General features: G+C 44.7%; 1 protein-coding gene and 1 long non-coding RNA gene across 3 annotated transcripts; one reads left to right on the top strand and one right to left on the bottom strand.

Annotated features, from left to right (window-relative positions):
- Positions 1-235: 235 nt before the first annotated feature.
- LOC131561137 (core histone macro-H2A.2) lies at positions 236-22,198 on the bottom strand. Of its 2 annotated transcripts, none has more exons than XM_058810293.1 (9): positions 22,123-22,198; positions 15,750-15,983; positions 8,995-9,101; positions 7,599-7,796; positions 6,267-6,377; positions 5,810-5,909; positions 4,819-4,908; positions 2,973-3,147; positions 236-888 (listed from the first exon to the last, which is right to left on the bottom strand). In XM_058810293.1, exons 2-9 carry the CDS (start codon positions 15,919-15,921, stop codon positions 723-725), a joined length of 1,119 nt encoding a protein of 372 aa, XP_058666276.1. In that variant the 5' UTR covers positions 15,922-15,983; positions 22,123-22,198; the 3' UTR covers positions 236-722. The 2 variants fall into 2 exon arrangements, with proteins under 2 accessions (XP_058666276.1, XP_058666275.1); XM_058810292.1 differs by lacking the exon at positions 22,123-22,198 and adding an exon at positions 21,036-21,228.
- Positions 21,853-23,509, top strand: LOC131561138 (uncharacterized). Its single transcript, XR_009275046.1, has 3 exons — positions 21,853-22,037; positions 22,882-23,017; positions 23,343-23,509. It is a non-coding gene; the product is annotated as an uncharacterized LOC131561138 (long non-coding RNA).
- Positions 23,510-24,047: the final 538 nt, after the last annotated feature.

Here is a 24,047-nt window from a genome sequence, read left to right on the forward strand (position 1 = left end):
AGCAGCTTTGATTGCATCACTTGTAGCACCAAACTTCAGCCAGAAAAGCTGCTGGTTGTGATAGGGCAAGCACTGAATTACAGATGCTGCTGCTTTTTCTTTCTTCTCTTTTCCTTTTTTTTTTCTTTTTAGGGTGAGAAATCCCCTAAAGCAAAATTAGGGCTTATAATAATAACCACACTTGACACATCTTTTTCTTTTTTTCTTATAAAACAAACAAAATCACCATGAAATATTCTCAGTAATTACAGAGGTTACTGTGAGTTAAAAGCAAAACAGAAGCTCCTCATGCATCACTTCTAAAACCCTTTTCACCTCTCTGTGGGCTGAAGGCAGGAGTTTACAATCTACCCTCAAGGGAGGGGAAAAAGGGGCAGGACATTTTTAAGAGCTTTCTTGAAAGTGGCATGTGTGTGTGTGTGAAGAAATCATCACTACAAATCTAAAATGAGGTCACTCTTTAAAAACCTCTAAACTAAAGTAACAAAGGACACTAAACTCCTGAAGCCAGATGATAACTCAATTGCTTAAGGTGATAAAAATGGCATGAAGAAATCAGACTAAACCCCTCTCATCTCTAATCACAGCTCTCCATCAAGTCACAGCACGTCACACTACTACCACTCCCCCTCATCGTCACATTGAAAAAATAAAACCCACCTCTAATGCTTTGAATGCTACTCAAGTTTGTTGAAAAATAAAGTTTCATTTGGCTGCCGTTGCTACTTCGTGTCCAGCTTGGCCATTTCTTGCACGTAGATGCCAATGCTTTCACTGTCGAAGAGCAGAAAGTAAATGTTCTTCAGGGAGGAAGAGCTGCTGCCATCAAAGTGGCTGGAAATGGCTCTGAGGGTCACCTGGGCTGCTGTCTGCTTTGGGAAGCAGTTTCTGTGTGGTCAGGGAGAAAAGAGAGCAGGTCAGTGTGGGGCAGGGATGCTGAGAGAAGCAGCCAGGGCTCCTCCAGTGCCACTTGCAGTTTGGCAAACCCCAAGGATTTGATAGCAATATTCACCTGCTGCTGAATTCATTTCCTTAATTTCTGTTTTCATCTGCTTCTACTTCTTATAACCAAATTTTTTTATTTACAAATTTTTATTCATACTTATTTTTAATTTTTTAATTTATAATAATTTAAATTTTTTTAGCTTGCCCTTTTGCCTTGCAGGCTAAAAATTTCCAAGGATGATTATTTTTTTTTTAACTGAGAACTAAAAACAAACCAAACCCAAAACATCACCTACTTAGCTGACTTCCTCACTCTGTCATTAAAATACTTTGCTTGGGATTCCTGTGAAAATAATTGAAATTACAACTCCAAGACATATTTAGGTTGAGATGCATTCATTCACTCCTCTTGATGGTAATATTCTCTAACCTACAATCATATTTATATTGAAAGCCATCAAAAAGATCTGGCACAACTGAAGTATCCCAATGGTACATCAGTTACTGTGAACAGTCCCTAAGATGGGACAGAGGAAAATGGAGATTCACATAACTGATATAGTATAATTCTTTATCTACCCACAAAACCAGCATTTCGGGTGCAGACATGGAGATAGAGTAAAATGACAGAAAAACCAGAAAGTCCTATTTGAAAAACTGCCTTTTTTCAGGAAATTCTGAGGTACTTGGATAAATGAAGTGTAAACCAGCAGCACCTGGTCAGTCTCTCTATTTCTGTTAGGAGGAGTAATTGTAAGAGCAACAGAGTAAAATGGAACAAAGCAGCAGAAGGATCTGCACTAAGACTAATGGTCCAAGAATGGATTATTCTTATTTTTGCTCTTAGAAGACACGAAGTCTAGAAGTTATGTCTATTTGCATTAAAAGCTATAGTAAATTTTTATATTAAAGACTGTTAAAGTAATGTATCACATTTTGCTTGCACTGAAAACCATAAACAAAAAGATCTGTATATTAAAAAAATGACTAAAAATTGCACTGCCCCTCTATTTAATCTTTTGTCCTGATCCATAAAGTTATATTTTTCTGTGAAAAGCATCTGTATAAAAATGGCATTTTCACCTCATGTGTACTCAGTGATGTGTGGTGATTTCACTGATTAAATGCAGTTTTACTTTAATTTTATTCACTGTCAGGCCAACACTAGAGGACTGTACTATGTACTCTACTCTTTGGGCACTACTACCAAAATCAATAGATACATTTCCATTTCTATTTCTATTCTATTCTATTCTATTCTATTCTATTCTATTCTATTCTATTCTATTCTATTCTATTCTATTCTATTCTATTCTATTTACAAATAAATATAAGCACGTGAAGTCACACAAAATAACTACTGCAGTTAGCAGTAAGATCTCTTGTCATCAGAGATCAACAAACTGTCGATTTTTAAAGTAATTTGAAAGAAAAAAAGAAAAAAACTTCAGATTTCTTAGTCAAGCACATTCTACTTGCTAGTTATTAAGAAAGAAATGTGTGGCTTCACGCTTGGTTTAATGGTTCACACTTTTGAAAGCAGACCTACATTTGAGAAACAGATTTTCTTTTCTTCTGAAAGGTTTTGTGTGACAAGTCTTTGCAATATCTGTTATCAGGAGGGCTTAATGAACACCCCACATCCACGTGGCTCAGGTGGCATCACTGCAACCTGCCTGCAGAATTATGCTGCTATAATCTCATTAGTACAAATGTGTGTTTAATAAGACTCCCCACAGCAAAATGAAGGGACACAAAACCCGAGGTGGTGCAGAGGAATGCAAATGACTGCCTAGCAATAGAAAACACAGCAAGCCCACTCAGCTCTCCTGTGGGCTGGCTAATTTCCCTTTACAAAGGCTCTCTGGCAGTTTCATGCAAACACCGCACTTCAGCGCATTCCTCTGGAGCAGCTCTGGGTCACATGGATCAGCAGAGGCCGGCTCACAGAGCAGAGGGCACCTCTGTGTCACAGCAGCAGCTCTGACAGCCCATTCCACCTCTGCTCCCCACACAGGGATTCCCACCTGCCACTGGGAAACGGGGGGAAAGCCACAGACTTCAACTTCTTGTCTTCTGCAGCTGTTAAGCAGTTCTTGACAGTCTCCTCGAGCTGCTCCTCACACTTGTCCGAGCCCCACTGTGGGATGTGACAGTGGATGACAAACTTTGCTGCTAGGCCGCTAGACTGAGTGAGTGCAGCTAACACAAATGAAAACATAACATTTAGTTTGGAACAGAAACCGCCCTGCAACGACCTCTCAACCCAAAGTAACTTCTTAATTACCTCACCTCTCCAAAGAAATGCATTTGGGATTACAATACACCACAGGGGTCACTTGCAATAATAACCTGTCTCACCATTCCTTCTGTGATCAATTGTTACTTCTCTGGAGACCAAAGAACCCAGGGCTCATTTGGTTAGCACACAGCTACTCAATAATGGCTTTTAGCTCTCTCATTCAGCACAGCCTCTGGGTTTGTTTTATGCAAAGCACAAAAACCTTGCCCTAAACACAGCATTTCTGCAGAGCTGTCACTGAGTGCTTTGTACAAACATCCTCCATCATCATCATCCTCATCATCACCATCATCTTTACAATTCCAGAGAGCTGAGGATTAATATGTAGACTCACTTTACAGCTGGGTAATTTCAGACAAGGACATGAAAATCAAAGTTGTTTGTTGAAAGTCCCCACCAGTTATGTCCAATTAGGAGTCCCAGATTAATTTTTCAGAAAGTGTAAGATTTCTCCAGGAGCTGCAGAGCTTACAGCATGGCACCAGTTTACTTTTGTTGCAATTTGTCACCATCAGCACTACTGAAAGTCTGGGTGTCTTGGTAATCTCAGGTTAAACACTCTGAAATCAGCTGTGCAGGATGGAATTAGCCCAAGGATGAAAATCCTGGATCTATTCACTTGTTCTCCTTCACAGAGGGATTGTGTTGCAGGCATAGAGGAATTCTGTGCTACTTAAATTTTAACCAGCTGTCTTAATGGTATAAAAGGAGTTCTTGTCTTAATAGTATAAAAGGAATCTATCTTCTAGTTAGGTAGTGATGCTGACAGAGAAAAGTAGTTTACTTTGATTTTACAGCATATTAGTTTGATTTGATATGAAAGTCAAGCAAATTATCTTCTATAAAAATTTCTCTATCATTTCAGATGATAAAACTAGGCTACTCAATTAGGAATTTTCCCAAACTATTTAAAGCAATTTTTAAAATATAGAGATACTAAGCCAAATAAGGCATATTGTAACTTTTCTCCATCTGTGTTCCAGATACCTTCAATTGGTTTAATCTGTCCACAAGGGAAGCACAATCTGAGGTCCCAAACTATTCCCTGCTACAAATGTGTTAACCCTTGAAGGGAGCTCCTCTAATAAAGCAGCTGCAGTTCCAAAAAACGTGCCAGTTCTGCAGATCATATCACATCTTCATTTCTGCTCAAAGTAAAGCAATTATGTGGGTTATATACATTCATCTAATATGCATAAAGAAGAATAATTTATGAAGCATCACTATTTTTTCCTATGCCTAATTTTTCCTCAGCCTATATGTTAGGCTGAGAGCTGTTTCTGATTCTCACTAAGGCTGCACTAAAAACAGGGCAGAAAAGATGGCACAAGATTTCCTTAAATTTTGGACTCCCATGGACAGAAATTGTCTCAGACAAATTGATCAGTCTCAGGACAGAATGCGCACAGCCCACAGGTGTCCTGTTCTTCCTTTTTTCCCCCTCCCAGCATCAGCTTTGAAGAAACATTTACATCACAAAGACACATAACAACAGGAACAGATCACAATGTCCAGAGAAAAGAACATATAAAACGAGCCATGTCCAAAAGAGAGCAGAGAATCCTTCTCACCTTCAGCAACTTCCAAAGGTCCTTGGGATTTGCGAAGCTCTTTCACTGTTTCCAAGAACTCTTTGCCTCCAGCCTTTTCCAGCGCCTTGCCTGCAGGGACACAGAGCAAAAGGCCTTGGCTTCGGGGTATCAGTGTGGAAAAACAAGTCCACATTATTTAAAAAACACTGTACACACACCATCCTGTCTCCCTCTATCAGCAGCAGCTGATTTTTATGTCTACCACTCTGCTTAGACGCAGATAAAGTTTACTTTTTATGGTTTTAAAGAGCCTTGTATGCTGTTATTGGAAATTACTTTAATATAAATATCTGTAAGAATGCTCTTTACTCTGACTCAGGGCTAAAATAATGTGGAGTGGGACTTTCAGGACTCAGGATTTCAGCCTCCAAAATGAACCCAACGTCCAAACCCTACTACTTACTGAAACAAACATAGCTGGGATGCCAGTGAAGGTCTTGATGACTAAAAAACAATGACCCAAAGCTTGCTACTAGATTCTGTGCCCCCTATGGGACTGGCTGAACAGCTTTTTACCTCCCTCCTGCTTAAATTTCCGTATTGGTAATAACAGTATTTCCTTATTTTGAACAAGCAGTATAAGGCTTTGTACATGAGTATTTCTATATTATGTAACATCCTACAATGAAAGTTATAGTTAGAAGTGTTAATAACACATAATTTTGCAATGCAATTTTCAAATGCAAATGTAAAAACAAGCCAATAACCACCTCAATAATAATTATTTACACCTTTGCTGCTCATGTGCTTCAACAAATTATCTGTGTTTTGCTTGTCATTAAAAGCAGACAAATCAGTGATTAGCCTGTTGTACCTAGTCAGACCCAGCCTGATTTTCAGAAGCTGTAAGTGATATTTTATGGCCTGGGGTAGATTGGGATGAAACAGGATGGCATCTCAGCAGGCAGCCAGTAGACCAGCTCCTGTTCCACCTCTAGATGTGGTATTTTCTGCATGTACAGAGCCTCACCTATTTCCTCCTTGAGGTCTATTTCAGCAGTTGTAGGGTGAACAATTCCTTCTACTTTCATGGAGCCAATATGGCTGATGTCACTCTGTGTCAGAGAAAGCTGAAAAATAACAATGAGAGGGGAGGAACAAATAAATAGTAATCCCAGTGCAAAATCATTTCATACCAAAAAGTTGAAGTGAAAGAAGGCTGGATTCAGTCTTTCACAGACCAGCTATTTTATTCTGTTCAGTATGTGTGATTCTGACTTTTAGCTTTTAATGAATTAATTTGCACACCACTCAGATTATTTGGTGATATGCCCACAACTTGGAAGCCTGCTTCAGAGGAAGTTATTGCTAGAAAACAAATGTTCTAACATCATAATTTGAAGGGAAAAAGGCTGATTTTGGAAATGCTTTGGTTTAAGAGAAAAGCATTCTTCCCTTCATGCTAATCTGTTTTTGTTCTTTGTTACCTTCTGTCCTGGCACAAGGCTCTTGGAGGACAAGATAGTGAAACCATCCCCAGGTCCATCTTCAGTTGTTGAATTTGAAGCTCCTTCTTTTTCATTGTCCTTTTGTTTGTTCTATTTGATGGGAGAAAAAAAAAAAGCAAGACTTCTCAAAGGAAACAAAATAATCACCACCTAGCATTACTCAGTAATGGAGAGAGCTAATAACTTACTACAAATCTGATCTTCTCAGATCAATACATTACTCATAGCCTTGTAATCCCCTAAGGTTATGTAACAACAGAGGTCTGCACTGTTTATATAATGCTAAATCAGTGGTTCATCTGAGGCTTTACATGTTTTTGTAGTCACATTCAGAGGCAGGGCACCCACACCCATCTGTACATTTACTGACAATTAAGGTTGTATTTACATGGGTGGGCATGTGTTAGTTTATTTTTGTTGCTAACAGAGCAGAACCTCATATTAAATCAAACTTAGTCACTTAGTAACCCAGTCAAATGCTCCAGTTTGAAGAAAAAACAACTTTCTGGTCTGAAAAACAAATGTTTAAGTCTCAGTTATTAAGTGATAAAGCCTTCCTATAGCTTAGTTTCAGGAGCAGCACACCTACCAGTCCTAGAGGGCTAAAGGAACATCTCCTCACACCTCTCAATAGTTGCTTTAAGGTTTGTCAAGGAGCTACCACCTCCTAACAATCCAAACTCTGCATGTGCACAATTCAAAGTGAGGGGGTAGCTGAGATCAATGCACAGAGGCATTCAATTAAACATCCCATTAAGCAACTCTGTTGTCTTTTTAAAGGCTGTTTCTGCATATTATCACCTATGGAACTGTCCTAAAACTTTGAAAAATATGCTTAATTCAAGTTTTAAAAGTTTAAGTCAAAGCTTGATATCATCTAACTCTACCCAATGAAAAGCTCAGCATGCTCTGGAATGACAAACCAAGAGCACAGATCTGGGTTACTGCTTTACCAAATTAATCCATTTTGGATAGTGATAGAAGATGGGAAAGTGCAGTGGTCAAGTTCTGATTGATTTATTCTTCTTTTAAAGCTCACTAACAACAGCACAGCTAAGAACACATGAAACAAAGAGCTTGTCACAATGACATTGAAGTTCCACGTCAAATTCTCTGGACAGTGAAAAATCTTTAACAGCAACCCAGTAACTGAGCAAGGTTGAAGGGATGACATCTCTCTGGTAGAAAATGTTTTACAACACAGCTTCCTCTATTTTAAAAGGGTTCACTGCCACAGAGTTAGAGATCTACACAATTATTAAGAGATTATTGCAGAGGGTGACACAGAATCTGAACCTGTCCTGTTCTCACCTTTTTGGACGTCCGGGCCTTGGTAGACTTTGCCTTCTTCCCACTCTTTTTGTTCACCATGGATTTCCTCCCCTTCTTCTCAGGAGCAGGGGAAAGGATGGTCTCAGTTTTGCCTTTGGCACCCCTTTTCTTGGCTAGAAGCTCAGGCTGAATTCTGGGCAGGACACCTCCACTTGCAATAGTCACACCTTTGAGCAGCTGCAAGGACAAGCAGCGCATGGAAGCAAATTACAGATCCTCTCAGTCTGCACCACCAAAAACCATCAGGGAGAAAATCCACAAAACAAGGAACTTGGCAGGTGACAGCAAAGTCAAACAGCACATCCTGGAGAATTCTGTTCCTGTACAATCATTCCTACCCCTTCCTAGTGCAAACCTGTTCTTGGTGACCCACAAGCAGTGAATCAGGGGAAAAGAAGAAGAGTGTGTGGGGTACTTCAAAAAAGGACTGCACCACAGCCCTGCTCAGAAGAAGGCTGGATGCAGAACTCTTTGGCAGGGAAACAAGCAGTGAAAGCAAGGAAAAGCTCTAAGGACCTGCTTTGCAGAGGCAAACAACAGGAATGGGCTGTGGTACCATGTAGAGGACAAAGTCTGGCTAATTCCTAAGAGACAACACTGGATCTGGATCCCAGTTCACAGGGCACTGACCAGAAACACAGAGCTGGGAAGGGCTGGTAGTGTTAGCACACTTTCTCTTCTGGCCTGTTTTGAATTTTTACTCCACTTGACTGGAAACAGAGCCCCATGACTTCATGGGCAGCACATTTTCATTATTTAAAGCAGTCATACTAAGTGCAGGAGTATTCAAAGTGTGAATGACATCATCCATCTTCATACAGAGGAGACCCTCTGATGCTGACTGAACCTTTTCAGCAGCCCTGGATAGCACAGTCTGCAGCCCATGCTGTGATCTCTGTCCTCACTCAACAAGTTTAGCACAAGTGATCCCACAAGTGATCCCAGGAGTCAGAGCACTGAAAACCACAGTTTGGGCAAACAGACAGGGAGGCAGCAAGAGCAGAGAGTGAGCCAGATCCCTACCCAACACAGGCCTCACAGCCAGTATAATAGAAAACACACATTTCTACAGCTTTTGGGAAAAGATCTTGCACATTTTCTTTAAGTACTGACTGTCCCTGAGGGAAAAGTGAAGCATCAAGACTGCTTGTTTCAACAGGACTCATAGGCTAAGAAGAACCAAAGTTTATGCCCATAAGATTTAAGATGAGGTATCTCAGAGCCATAATTTTTGTTTCCTTTTATTTAAGAGGGCACAATCTTCTGCTCCAGTAACTGCAATCTCATTCTTGTCTCAGACCTAGCTGTTCCTAACCTTCCCTGGTAGCAGCTTCCCCCAAGCACACAACTCCTGCACCAAAATGCAAACAGGCACCTGATTCAGCTCCTCATCATTTGCAACTGCCAGGAGGATGTGTCTGGGGGCAATCCTTCCTTTCTTGTTGTCCCGTGCTGCGTTTCCTGCCAGCTCCAGGATTTCAGCTGTAACACATCAAGATAAAAACCAGTAACAAAAATGCAGCTTAGGTACATGCTGCATACACAGTTTACACTGCTTCTCAATATCCATTCACCTTCTCAGGGATGTTTCCAGATTTATATAATGAAGGGTTCTCACTAGGGCAAGGCAGAAACCAAACCCCACTCAATATATCACCACATTTAGATAAATTAATTTGTCCTTCCTAATTCCCTAAAGGAGAAAACATGCTAAGTTTGGTTCACATAATTTCTTTTAACTCTCTTTCAAAAAGGCAAAAAAAGCCCCTAAAAATGTACCTCAGCAGCCCAAAATGTATCAGCAGCCCTGTGACAACAGAACAGTCAGGCATGCAGTGAAACCCCCAACCTGGAACAGACAGCTCTGACAAACAGCAAGGATTCTCAGGACCAGGGAAGATGAAGACTGAGGTGCATTTGAAGAAATACTTGGAAAGCCAACACACCAGCCAGGCACTGCTGGAATTTCAGTGCCCTACTGAAAACCTGTGAGAAGCTTCATTTCAGAACAAGATATGAAAGGTTTGATCCAGATGCAAGCAGATTCAACATGAGAGCTTCAATGCATGAAATATTGATAGAAGGGTCCTTCTACATCTCTGGGTACAGGAGGTCACTTCAAAGGTAGTTTCTCTACCTACCAGTTAGAGAAATAGTAACATCTATACTGTAGCCAAAGTCACTGAGCTTTTCCTAATTATTACAGAAATACAGACACATCTTCCTGAGATTATCTGGACTGTAGCAATCAGTATAATTCATTAGCTTACATAGTTTGGCCTCTACTCAGAAGTTATTTCTCATATAAGAACTCTACTGAAACACTGAGAAGGAAGGAGAAAGGATTTTTTCCTTCCAATTACTCCTAAAAATCATATCCACATTTTTTTTTTCATTTTAAAAGTATACAGTGTCCCTGTCTTCTGGGTTTGTGTTTCTCAGTAACAGGAATATGAAAATTACAGCCAATCAGTGTCCTGTTAGTAACTTATTGATGTCTTAATGATATCCTACTCCTTTTTACAGACTACATTAAAACTATATTATAAAAAGAAGGATTTTCAGGAAAAATCTAGTGGAAATGTACAAAATGTTTGGCTAAAATCCAAATGATTTCAACATGGTGCTTAGCTCTGGATCATGGGGAAAATACAAGCTTTCAATTCTACTCAGAATAACAAAAGTACAAACTTGTCTTCCAGTTTTCACTGCTACACAGCACACATATTTAAGTGAATGTTGGAAATGTAAAAGCCTTTTTTAAAAACTATATGCATATTCACAGTGAATTGTAAAAGTTAGGGCAGGAACCTCTAGCATCTCCTAGTGTGTCCTGGATTTTAAAGGAGGAAACTGCAAAGAGATCCCACACAGCCCAGCTGTATTCACCCCCATGGAAGTGCCAGACCCTCTCCCAGACCTCTGCCAGCAGAGCTAACACAGCAGCAGACAGCAGGAACAGATCCCATCATTGTGCACACCAGCAGAGAGCAAGAAAAGAGACCCAGGCTCCTCCAGTGGGGTTTGCAGATGTGTGCTGACAGCAGAGGAAAATTGCATCAGGGAGAAAAAAATAAACCCAAAAACCAGCAGATACTTACCTGTGTGGGAACTGAAGCTCTTTCAGGTGTGCCAACAACAGGCACATCCTGCTACCTGTGTGCTCACCCCAGTGCCCCAGGTTTGGGTCCTTTGGCCAGCAGCATCCTGATGGTGCACTCTTAGTCCTCTGCCTAATTTAAGAGCAAAAAAGGCAGAACACTCAAATGCCAGCCAGCCATCCATCCCAGGCCACTGGGAAGAAGGGAATCCGAGGCAGAGGTGATGTATGGCAGATTGTGGAATATGCACATGACTTACCTAAGGATGCCAAACATCTGCATAGTAAATCATTGCCTTACCTCCTTCTAGTGAAGGTTTTTATGCATATTTTTTTCTAATGGTGGAGGCAGAGGCTCATAATCTTAAGAATATAAAATTTACAAAATACAATATCAAAACTGGAGGCTTCAGTTATCACATGCTCTGCTAACAATAACAGATCCCTAAAGAAACTGCTTCACATTTCAAGTAGAAACTTCTTAACAGCTGAGGTTACCTAAATTCTAAAAATACTATTCTGAGAATATAGGTCCTATAATACCTATATAAATAGGTATTATAGAATATAATAGGAATATAGATTATAGGAAAGTAGAATATAGGTTCTATACCATAACAAGCTCTCTTGGAACTGAGCATCTTGATGTTTTCAGCCCTAAATTGGTTTTACTTTGTGCTCTAAGCACAGGTATTAAGAATTAGATTGAAATCTCAAATACTACTGCTTCCTGCAAGAGTCAAAATCCACAAAGATGCCTCCACATCAGAAGTTTAACTTCAAATCCAGACACCTTCAGAAGCACATAACTCTCTTCCAGCAGAGACAAGCTGCAGCCAAGCTATGACCTGAATGGGATTACCTCTTGTGACCCTGTGACATACAGGGAAAAAGAGGTTTCTTTAGCTGATGGATCAGCAGATTTGAAATGTCTGGGAACTGAAGCATGCTAGCCATGCCAAAGGGTGTAGGAAGGTGGACTGCTAAGAAAGGTCTGTGAGAATTACTGATAGAAAATTGAAAAGATTTCATACAGGTTGTCTTGTTTTCCACTTCCCCTTCAGGAGAAATTCTGTCAGCTCCTGTTACACTACCACATCAAATCTACCAGCAATACCTCTACTCTGCAATAATCTACTGATGATGGAGTCCTTGCCCTCCATTTACAGGTGGAAAGGTGTGTGCTGGATTTGTCTCTGCACAGCAGATGAGCACAAGAGGCAGAAGAGTGTTCCAGGTGGTTCCTGAGAAGGAGGAAGCCTTTGCTGGTGGTGTGTTCTGCCCTAATTCAGAGAGGATGGCTTTCCATTGAGATGTCCCACAAGTTCCTTTGAACATGACTTGTGCTTCCTCATCAAGGGGCTTCTGTGTTCTCTGCCTGCTTTTTGGGAAGATGCCCTGTGGGACATATGCAGTTGATGTTTGATTTAGGTGGTTGTGCCTGCAGTCAGCTCTGTGAACACTCAGAGCTTGAGTCTGTTGCAAAACCCATCAATCACATGGGACTCAGGCCAAGTTTTCAGAGAATTTTAACTCTGAAGCCAGTGGAATTCTCAGCAAACACAACCTTCTGGATAGGAATTAAGCTTCAGTTTTACAATATGATTTTCAAGCCTAAAATGTAAAACAGCGTTGATAGATTACAAAGAAAGGTTTAGAACAGTGAGGAGATCTTCACACTGTACCTCTTCCTGAGATTCCACCACCATTGCTGGCATTTTAATGATGGGATTGATAAGGCAAAGCGCAGATTTGGGGGTGATAATGGCTGTGAGGTGCTGCCATGACCAACCTTGCTTACAAAGGGAACAGCCAGGGCTCTGGTATCTCTGTGACACACAACACATACCAAAGGCAAAGAGCAGTCCCAACTCCCTAAACTGGGAGTAAGGGTGCTCCAGATGTTTCTGCAGCCTCTGGATGATGCCAGCCCTGAGGCTCAGTGCTCTGGGCCAGCAGCAGTGACCAGCAGGACTGGCCACTCGCAGGGATCTGCTGCTCCACGCCAGCCCTGGAGGAATGCAGGCACTCAGGCTGTTCTGGTTCTGTTTGACCCTTCCAGCCTCATCCACCTTGCTCCTATCCCAGCCATGACTTGCTTCCCCACATCCCATTCTCCTTTTCCTGGCAATCCACACCAAGATTTCTATCTCAGCACCTTTCCTGGACAGTCACCATTTTTCCTGTCTACTCTGGCTCAATATTTCTGCCCAGGTTCTTCATTACCAGCACTCATTCCATCACCTTGGCCTATTTCCTATTTTTTCACCTTGCTCTCCAGCTTCCTGGCAGGATATCTGGACACTCCTCACCGTTTATTTGCCTACTGGTCATCAGTCCAGCTCTCCCCAGTAGCCAGACCTATCCCTACCCTGTCTCTAACATCAATATTTTTCTTCCATAACCACTGCCTCCCCGCAATGTTATGATTTGGGAGCTGAGAGAGGCTGGAACATGTTCAGTGAGGACCAAATCTTCAGGGATTTTAGCTGTTAAAGTCAAAAAAGTCTCATCTGAGCATGAGCAACCTGTGTTTTATCGAAGTTAGAGCCTGGCCAGAGAGAGCACATTTCTCTGAGGTAGCACAGACCCCCATCTCCTTTTGTAAAGCATTAAATCTCTGCTCAAACACAGAGAAGCACTCAGGGGTTTAGAGGAGAAGTTTTCAGGAATGTTTTAACTTTAAAAAAAAAAATGTTCAACCTGCTTCTGTTCTGTTTCAGTCCCATACTGCCACTCTCCCAGATTTAGCCTGAAGCAGCTCCCCTGCATGCAGCCTTTCATCCTGAGGAGCCACCATTTCACACCTGCAGGTCCAGGAGAAAAGAATGCCATTTGTAATAGAAAGATCAGATAATGATAAGAAAATGTAGCTGTTTGATATATCATACCCCCTTTGACAACATCCTTGGAAAAACCTATCTTGTTTCCAGAGACTTCCCAAAACCAAAGACTTTATACCCCTGTAATATTAGCAATAACTAGATCAGCAGGATTAGATGCTGCAACACTTTTTTTTTTTTTAACTGAACTTTGTAATATTTCCAAACAATTCCCTGGACAGAGCACAGCAACTTTGGTTTGGAAAGCACACAATCCAGCAGCAATAAATGTTTTCTCAGAAACGTTACTCCATTCTATCACAATATATACAGGAGTTCTCTGCTGAACCAAGCAGCTGAAAACAGCATTCCCTTACAATTTATGTGGGCTCCCAGCCTACACCTTTAGCAACCTTCTTGCCTGGTTGACTACACATTCTTTTTTTCCTAAAGCAAATTGTAGGCCCACACATAATCTGCTCATATCAGATTAATGATTGAAATTAAACTGCACTTACAACCCAGGAGCAGAGCCAAGAATTTCATTGCTCTAGTTCAGGTAATAGGCAAAGAGTGCTGACCACAAGTCAGCCTGCAGCACTGAAATGTTGCACACTCCAGATGTGCTGCTGACAATTTATTACTGCACCTTGTAAAAATTGCCACAGCTCAGAACAAGCATCTCCAAATGTTTATCCTAGAAATATCTCCCTGTGGAGTAGGAGAAGAAGAAAAGTATTTCTCTGCAGACAGAAGGTCAGCAGAGTCACAATGCATCACATTATGTTATAAAAGTTATTGTGATTTCTTCAACACAAGCAATACTTTGTCACTCCAGCACCAGAAGTAGCCTCAGGGGAAAAACAAATACAACTGATTCTCATCTGGAATGTACTGCCACAAACATGGACATTTTTGCAATCTAATATTGGGCTTTATGATAAATTTAATTTTAATAATGAAATTGTGAAATTAGTGAAATTAATTAGTGAGCTCTCAGATTTTCTCCACACCCTTGAAAGAAAATAATGCTTTTATTGTCTGGTAGTGAGAACAAGCTTCACATGTGAAAAAGACAGCAGTGTTTACATAAAATCTGTTGCATGGACAACCAGGCTCCATGCAAGCTTCTTCATGCCACCCTGGCAATAAACTACACTGCTGAAACACAACTCACTCAGCTGATTCCATCCAGGCTGTGACTCTCACAGATTCTCCAATGCACCTCAGTCTTGATCTGTAACCCCTGAGTGACCTGGACCCTGAATTCTAACCATTTGCTGAAGTGCCATTTTCCATAATTAAACCAGAAACTCAGCAGGTATGATCAAAAGCCACTCTGAAATATTTCTGTACAGAATCACAGTGTATTGTATCACCACGGGACACCTGCCCCTTCCTCAAAGTTCAATTTCAGAAAGGCAGGAAAAAGAAAACTCAGGGTGTGTGGGAAGATTGAAACCCTAGAACACTATCTTTATACACTTAGGCAAAGCAAAACGGTTTTTAAAATTAAATTTTAATTTTAATTAAACCCCCCACCTTTATATTTCACAACACTTTGACACTCTCCTGCAAGGAGAAATGCAGCCAGCAAAACAGTTTTCTCACTTAAAAAGCACAGAAGCAGTACAAGGTGGGTTTGCTTTTTTTTCTCCTATTATTCACAATTAGGTGTACCAAAAAACCTAATTAATACCATTTTTCAGTAGGACAAAAACTACACAAAAGTGACTCCTCACTCTGCAAAATAATACAAAAGAAGTCTCCAGCTAGTGACCAAGCATGGTGCCTCTAAAGGAGAGAATTTCCACCCTGAGCCTCTCTCTCTCAGAGAACAAATGAACCTCCTTAGAGTTTTCAGCAGATCCTGATTTCCAGGAGTGCTCACATCCCATCCCATGGGTGGTTCCTGTGTGAGGAGCACAGCCAGGAGCAGGCTCTTGCTTTACCTGCCAGGTACTCCATGACTGCACAAAACTACACAGAAGTGACTCCTCACTCTGCAAAACAAAAATAACACTCCCAGCAGTGACCAAGCACGCTCACTAAAGGAGAGAATTTCCACCTTAAACCTCCCCATGAAACAAACGAACCTCAGAGTTTTCAACAAACCCTGATTTCCAGGAGTGCTCCACACGCTCCCATCCCCTGGCTAAGCCTGGCTCCTGTGAGGGAGCAGCCCTGCGGGAGCAGGTTTTCCTTTACCTGCCAGGTACTCAATGACAGCAGCCATGTAGACGGGTGCCCCCACCCCGATGCGGTACTTGTAGGTGCCTTTCTTCAGGTAGCGCATCATCCTGCCCACGGGGAAGATCACCCCGGCCCTGCTCGAGCGCGACAGCTTGGACATCTTCTTCTTCCCGCTCCGCCCCGACATCCTGCAGCCTGGTGCTTCTCAATTTGCTGGTGCTTCTCGGTGCCTTGCTCCAAATCTGGGGGCTGCAAGAGAAAACCAAGAGGGCTGGTGAGAAATAACAGGGCGGTGTGGCCAGCAGGAGCAGGGAGGGCATTCTGCCCCTGTACCGGTGAGGCCACACCTGGAGCGCTGTGTCCAGTTCTGGCCCCTCAGTTTGGGAAGGATGCTCAAACACAAGGCTGGCGAGGGGCTGGGCACACAAACCCTGTGAGGAACCTTTGAAGGAGCTGGGGCTGTTCAGCCTGGAGAAGAGGAGGCTCAGAGGTGACCTCATTGCTCAAACACCTTCCTGAAGGGAGGCTGCAGACAGGTGGGGTCGGTCTCTGACAGAACCAGAGGACACAGCCTGCAGCTACATCAGGGAAGGTTTAGGATGGATATCAGGAAGCAATTTTTCACCAAAAGAACAATAAAGTACTGGAATGCTCTTCCCAGGGAGGTGGCAGAATCACCATCTCTGGGTGTGTTTAAAAAAAGCCTGGACATGGCACTTGGTGCTATAGTCTGGTTGAGGTATTAGGGCATAGGTTGGATTTGATGATCTTAGAGGTCTCTCCCAACCTCATGATTCTGTCAATCTGTGATCTTCATGCATTGCTGCTGTTCCAGAAGAAAAATCCAAACCTGCCCTCAACACCTGTTAAAGTGGAGGCATTGCTCATTAAAAGCAGAATTAGCACCGTGATATTTTATGAAAAATCCTCTTTGCCCAGGATTTTCTCCTGGGAAGCTGAGAAGCCGAGAAGCCTCAGAGAGGAATGAAAACAATAATTATCTGATTGCTTCTCCTGTGTTTGCTGCTTTGGAATGTGGCTTGGACATTGTTTACCAACAGGTGAATGCTTGATTGGTTCCATGTGAATTGTTTTAATTCCATGACCAACCACAGCCACTTGTGTTGGAATCTCTGTCACACTCTCTCATTTTATCATCATTTTTGTTAAGCCTTCTGTCTGTATCCTTTCTCTTTCTTTAGTATAGTTTTAGTATGGCATGATATGATATGATATGATATGATAATAAATCAGCCTTCTGAACATGGAGTCAGATTCTCACCTCGTCCTGGGGACCCTCACAAACACCACACAGGATAATTGGAATATTTGCTATAGCTTTGCTTTTGAATTGCACTGTCAGTGTAGCAACACCAGCAGCAAAGCAAACAAACCTTGTATTCTCCTTATTTTTCTGGCAACCACAAGATTAGGGATAAACAGAGAACAAACCTCTGCCACTCCACTCCACTCCAAAGCTTGCATGTGGTCACAATTACACCTCCAGTTCTCACTCTCAGACAAATAATGTTTGGGAAAGCTTTAACTCTGTTTACAAAACTTGGTTTTAACTCCATTTTGATAGCTGCCCCGGAGGCATAATTATGAGCCTGGTTACTCCTCAGAAGCAAACACAGAGCAGGTCTGCCAGAGATGGTATTTCTGCCAAGGAAAGCACAGCCACCTCACTGCCAGCATCCATTCACCTCCGTGAAACAAGGAAACACAACAAGGGAGACACTTTGGAAAGTGAATCAAGGTGATATAGCTACATTTTATAATAATATTTTCACTTATGATATCAAAGGTATAAAATCAGCAGAGAGCTGTAAAACCTTGGCATGTCCCTGTGTATCAGCCAGACAATTTTTTCAATCTATGAGCAATGTATCATGTGGGCATGATAAGAAAATTTGGGAAAGATGAAACCTATCAGACACAGACATGTCAAAATTGGCATTGCTCATCATCCCACTCTGAATTCCCTGCCAGCTGCCAGCTTGGAACCACAGAGTTCCAAGGGAAGGTGAAAAGAAGTGGGGAGGCATGATCTGGTCTTTAGAGATGCTGTGAAGGTGCAGAGCAGGTGTTCCCTAAGCAGTGACTTTACAGAAGCTGTGAAGGTGCAGAGCAGGTGTTCCCTACAGCAGTGACTTTACAGAAGCTGTGAAGGTGCAGAGCAGGTGTTCCCTATAGCACTGACTCTGACAGAGGCTGTGAAGGTGCAGAGCAGGTGTTCCCTACAGCAGTGACTGTGACAGAAGCTGTGAAGGTGCAGAGCAGGTGTTCCCTACAGCAGTGACTGTGACAGAAGCTGTGAAGGTGCAGAGCAGGTGTTCCCTACAGCAGTGACTTTACAGAAGCTGTGAAGGTGCAGAGCAGGTGTTCCCTACAGCAGTGACCCTGACAGAAGCTGTGAAGGTGCAGAGCAGGTGTTCCCTACAGCAGTGACTTTACAGAAGCTGTGAAGGTGCAGAGCAGGTGTTCCCTACAGCAGTGACTTTACAGAAGCTGTGAAGGTGCAGAGCAGGTGTTCCCTACAGCAGTGACTTTACAGAAGCTGTGAAGGTGCAGAGCAGGTGTTCCCTACAGCAGTGACTGTGACAGAAGCTGTGAAGGTGCAGAGCAGGTGTTCCCTACAGCAGTGACTTTACAGAAGCTGTGAAGGTGCAGAGCAGGTGTTCCCTACAGCAGTGACTTTACAGAAGCTGTGAAGGTGCAGAGCAGGTGTTCCCTACAGCAGTGACTGTGACAGAAGCTGTGAAGGTGCAGAGCAGGTGTTCCCTACAGCAGTGATTTTACAGAAGCTGTGAAGGTGCAGAGCAGGTGTTCCCTACAGCAGTGATTTTACAGAAGCTGTGAAGGTGCAGAGCAGGTGTTCCCTACAGCAGTGACTTTACAGAAGCTGTGAAGGTGCAGAGCAGGTGTTCCCTACAGCAGTGACTTTACAGAAGCTGTGAAGGTGCAGAGCAGGTGTTCCCTACAGCAGTGACTTTACAGAAGCTGTGAAGGTGCAGAGCAGGTGTTCCCTACAGCAGTGACCCTGACAGAAGCTGTGCAGCAGATGAGAGAGCAGCACTGGGCTTGGTCACACAGGGAGAATCCTCAGCAGGACAACTTCAGAACAATCTTCAGAACAATCTGAGAATGAATGTCACAAATCCAGCAGCACTCCATCTGCCTCAGGGCTGGAGGCTGGACCTGCTCGTCTTCCTTCCTTAATGAAATTTGCATTTGTGACAAACCCTTTGTGAACTTTCTATTTCATAATAATAACAGCCCTTAAAACACGTCTTTTTCAGTTTGTAACAACTGACATCCAAATAACAAACCTAGGCTGGGAATTGGGCTTCTAGCCATCAGAGGAGCCAATTTCTGGGACAGCCTTCTCTTCAGAGCAACAATAACTCTTTCTGAAGTGGAACTTAATAAATGTGTGCAGTAGGGTACAAACAGGTTCCTGCAATGCTGGCAGGACAGCTGCACCACCCACGTGTTCAGGCCAGCACTGAACCCCTGCAGAGAGCCATGCTGAAAGAATACACTACCTGTATCAAAATTATATTAACCTAACCTCTCATATATTCCTTCCTATAGAAACAAATCACAGTGGAAAAAGGCAAACATCAAGGGATTGGATCCACAGAAAATACCATTGTTACACTTGATCTCCACGGTAGAAAATCAAAACATATTTGTATACAACTAACCACACTGCTCTGGGCCATGCTGCTGCATTACATAAATTTATGTTTAATTGCTGCATTATAGAAATTAATGTTTAATTACTCACTTTTGGCTCATCCTTCTGTTGCAATCACTGAACTTTCCACCCCTGCCTACTCCTTTATTTTCCCTTTCTCTCTCACAGGAAGCCCTCTGCCATTATTTACTCCCCTGCTGCCAAGCCAGCTCTTGGAATCCCAAAATATTTTCCAAATGCACTGAGGGTTACATTTGCAGAATGTTGCGAGAGCCTAAATACAAGATGTTTCAAAACTCTGCTAACACTGTCTCTGCTTTGCAACTTACATGGAGCAGGGTGCACTGAGGAGCAATAAACACAGCAGTGTGCTCTTGTCTTGTTTTGACTCCTACAGGAGGCAGTTTTGGGTAGAAAGCCAAGCTCTGGCATAGTCACAACAAGATCTGGACAAAGAAACATGCAGAGAAAATGCCTGTGGACCTGGACAAAGAAATCCCATAGACAGGGATCTGGTTTTCTTGCAGGAAGAGGCACATGAGCTCAGCCCTCCATACTCACCTGACCTGCAACCAACAGGTAAAGGGCTACAAGCTGAGCACTGCTGCCCTAATTGTTCTTTGCTGAGGATACAGCCAAGCCTCAAGGGCTTATCAGTTGAAAAGTCTACCCACACTTGTTCCCTCTCTGCCAGAGATTCATCATGTCTATGTTTCTCCTCATGAACCACAGCCTCCGTTTAAAAATAAACCTGTGCCACTCGTGCTAAGTCCATCCTCACTGGGCTACAAGGGCTGTGTCCATATCAGCCTCCGTTTAAAAATAAACCTGTGCCACTCGTGCTAAGTCCATCCTCACTGGGCTACAAGGGCTGTGTCTGTACCTGCCTGCCTGACATCAGGCTTGGGCAACTGGAAGCAATTCTTTTCCCTGCCCCTTAATTGGTCACAGCACGCCCCACTCTGCCATGATTCCAACATCCCTGTGTTGCTACGGGGGATTGAGGAGCTACAGCATCTCACAGGGCTCTCTACAACATGACTGCAAGCAGGGCTTTCCTCTGTTGAGTTTTACCTTCTTCAGAGCCCAAGGCAGCCAGTGACATTTCCCTTCTGCCTCCTGGGAAAATACCTAAGAGTCCAGCTTCCACTGTCCCAGGGTGCTCCAAGCCCCATCCAACCTGGACTGGGACACTTCCAGAGATCCAGGGCAGCCACAGCTTCTCTGGGCACCTGTGCCAGGACCTCACCACCTTCACAGGGAAGAACTAAGGGAATCCTTCATAACATCTGACACACATCTCTCCTTTTTTTAGATTTAAATCATACCCCCTCGCCCTGTCACTACCCGCCTGGACATGGCACTTGGTGCTATGGTTGAGGTTTTAGGACATAGGTTGGACTCGAAGATCTTAGAGGTCTCTGCCAACCTCATTGTTCCATGGTTCTGTGACTTCCAAACACCGAGAGAACTCGGACTCAGCAGCCAAATGCTAAAAGAAAGGACATTCAGGACTATCCACGCAGCTGCACTCCCCTCATCTCCAGCAGAAGATCTATTAGAACAGTAAAGAGTTGACAAGAAATCCACAGACATACCTTAGATCCAGCTTAGGCTGCACACTCACTTATAAAGGAAATATTTGTGAAGAATAACGCGGAAGACCAGAAGCAGCGGCTCGTTCTCTGACCGAATTGCTAAGGCCATAGTGCTGTTCAGGGGGCAGGTGGGGTTTCTCCACAACCGCCCACACCGAGCGCGTCCCCCGCGAAAGCTTCCAGGGCACCCCCAACCCCGGGGGTCCCTGCTGAGGCAGCTCCCACTCACAAACAACATCGGGCCACCCCTGCGGGGCCGGGAGGACGGACCCTGAGAGGACGGGCCTGGTCCGGCCCCACAGGGAGCCTCTGGAGCCGCTGCGAGCAGCCGGGCCCGGGCACCCCGCGCTCAGCCCCGGAGCCGCCCCGAGCCCCCTCACGGCCCGCCCGCCCCGCGCCGCCGCCCCGCCCCGCGCACGCCTCGCCGTTGCCCGGACACCGCCGCCCCGCCCATTCTCCCCGCTGACTGGCCGCTGCCGCAGCCCGGGCCGGGCAGAGAGAGCGGTGATTGGCTGAGAGCCTCTTGATCGACAGGAGAGGGGCGGGGGCAGCAGCCGGGCCGCGCAGGCGTCCCGAGGCGCAGTGCAGTGTGTGTGTGTGGGGGTGTGGCCGCCGGCTTTCCCGCGCAAACGCTCCCCCCTGACGCCCCCCCTCACACCGCCCTCAGCCAGCGCCGCCGCCGCCGCGGGGGCTTCGCCCGCTGCCCGCCGAGGGGCGGCTGTGGCGGCGGCCGCACGGCCCCGGAACGGGAAGCGCTCTGCGGCGGCCGAGCGGAGGCAGCGAGCGAGGAAGAACCGCCCCCTCCCCCCAGACACCGCTTAGCCGGGGCCGGCCCCGCGCGCGCCGCCGTTACCACCTCGCGCCCCCCCTCCCTTTATGGCCGCCCCTCACCCGCCCCCCTCACGCCCTTTCCCCTCACGGCCTCGGCCATGGCCGGGCCCTCCCGGAGAACGGCAGCGGCGCCGGGAAGAGGAGGAGAAGGAGGAGGAGGAGGAGGAGGAGGTGGGTCGTGCGGCCGAGGAGAGAGGGAAGGAGAGGAGCAGGGCCTCGCCGCCCCCCGGAACCCCCGCGCCGCCGCTCCCCTCACCTGCCGGCGCCCGCCGCCGCCGCCTCCTCCTTCTTGTCTTCCCTTCCTCTTTTTCCTCCCCCTCTTTTCCTCCTCTCCTTGCCCCCCCTCCCCTTTCCTCCCCCTTTCCCTTTTGGGCTCCCCCCGCCCTCGCTCCGCCTCAGCCGCTCTCCCCGTATTGTATGTTTCAATGGCGATGGCGGCTGCTGCTGAGGGGGGCGGCAGGGGTTTCCTCCCGCTCGGCACATACCGCCTCTAGGAGGAGTCACTGCAGCCCGGGCCCGCTACAACCCCCCTCCCCTGGCTGCCGCCCTCCTCGGCCGGGCCCCAGGGCTGCGGTGGGGGCAGGAGCCCCCTCCCCGCCCGGCACAGAAAGGGCCCCCCCGACCCCAGTCCCTGTGGGCTTGCGGTAGCCGGGAGCATAAAGGCAGAAAGCCTTGCCATCCTTTCCCGGGGTGGAGGAGTTCGGGGATGGAGAGGTTTCAAGGCAATCGCTGATGGGGTTAAAGCCCAAGGAGCGCCTGGTTTTTGTTAGAGAGAGCCACCCATAGCTCTGTGCCTTTGGCAGGGCGGCCTGTGCGCCTCGCTATGGTGCTCTAACCCAAATATTGCAGCATCCCCAAGTGGGCTTGGAACGGCCCTAACAAAGAGTGCCGGCAGCTCTTTGTGTTGTCTTGCCTTGGAGCGTTCTGGGCGCTCCCAGGCTTTGGAACACGTCCGTGAGAGCTGCAAAGTTCCCTTCCGAATGGAAGCTGAGGGTTTTTCTTTCCTTCCCTGCAGCCGCACGGATTGAAGAGCTCGAGCTCCAAGAGACGCAATAAGCGATTGTGCTTTGAGTCTTGGCAGCGCCAAATCCGTGAGCAGAGGCTGGTGCAAACAGCAGAGTGCAGGGCTACACCTCTTTAACTCCTCTCAGGTATATTTCTACATCCAACTGGCTTTGTATCATCGTTCCTATACAAACACTTTGTTGCGCTGATTTTGCTATAAAGACATTTGGGTGCTACTGTAGTGCACATTATTAACACAGGCCACTCCTGCTTGCTTGCAGGGTTACTTTAGGAGGGAGTCTGGGAACAACAGAGAGAAAGAACCATTCATGCATTCAGCATTCTCTTTGCCACTGTAAAAAATCATAAAAGATGCACTTGAGCTTGGTTTTGGCTCTGCCAAAGTAAGCAATTTTATGTCTGCACAGGATGGGATTTGGTGGGTCAAAAAGCAATGGAATATTTCCCCAGGTTATGTTAATTGTGGATCGCACCATCTCATGAAGAAAGAGGGCCTGAGCTCAGGACCTGCGTTTTCCTGTGACCTTGGGAAAGCAGTTCCCTTTACACAGCTGTGTTTTGACTGTTGTTAAAATGGAAATAAAGATATCTTTTCTCTTTTCAAGCATTGAGTAAGAGCCTCAATGCATTGGTGTGGATTAATTCTTTGGGGTCTGTTCTCTTCCTCAGTGCTTTTTGAAAACAAGGTCAAGATGCCTTGAGACCATAGGAGATAAAACTCATGTATGAATTTGACTTACTTTGCATGTAAGAGGAAGCCTTACCTTGATCTTGCCCACTGAGAGCTGGAATTTATCAAAGGAAGAAGATATCTGTAGGCTTGTCAGTGTATTGAACCATATTGGGAGGGTAGGAGGAAACTCAAGAAGGTTTTCAAGCACTAAGCATAAAAATTAATGACAATGTAAAACTCATGTGAAAAGGAAGAAAAGCATTTACATTTTTTTATTACCAGATACAAATAACTGCATCCAAAAACACTTACAGTCATGCATGTGGTACGTGGCTTTGTAATTTAAAATAATTTGAGATGAGGCAAAATAAGCATCCCAAGTTTTTGAAAACATTCCCAGTTTGTTAGAGTTTAACATCAAATAGTTGCTGTGTGATAAGAACACAAGCATGTGGGAGGTCTTGTCAAGGAAAAAAAAAATG

The sequence above is a fragment of the Ammospiza caudacuta genome, chromosome 9 (genome assembly GCF_027887145.1).
Source record: "Ammospiza caudacuta isolate bAmmCau1 chromosome 9, bAmmCau1.pri, whole genome shotgun sequence".
In the NCBI taxonomy this organism is placed as follows: Eukaryota; Metazoa; Chordata; class Aves; order Passeriformes; family Passerellidae; genus Ammospiza; species Ammospiza caudacuta.

Bases quoted from the DNA above. Each gene is read 5' to 3' on its own strand.
- LOC131561137 (XM_058810293.1), bottom strand. From the start codon at position 15,921: ATGTCGGGGCGGAGCGGGAAGAAGAAGATGTCCAAGCTGTCGCGCTCG. The intron at 9,102-15,749 runs GTAAAGGAAAAC...GATGTGTTACAG, and splicing joins TGTCATTGAGTACCTGGCAG to CTGAAATCCTGGAGCTGGCA. The intron at 7,797-8,994 runs GTGCCTGTTTGC...TTGTCCTTGCAG, and splicing joins ATGATGAGGAGCTGAATCAG to CTGCTCAAAGGTGTGACTAT.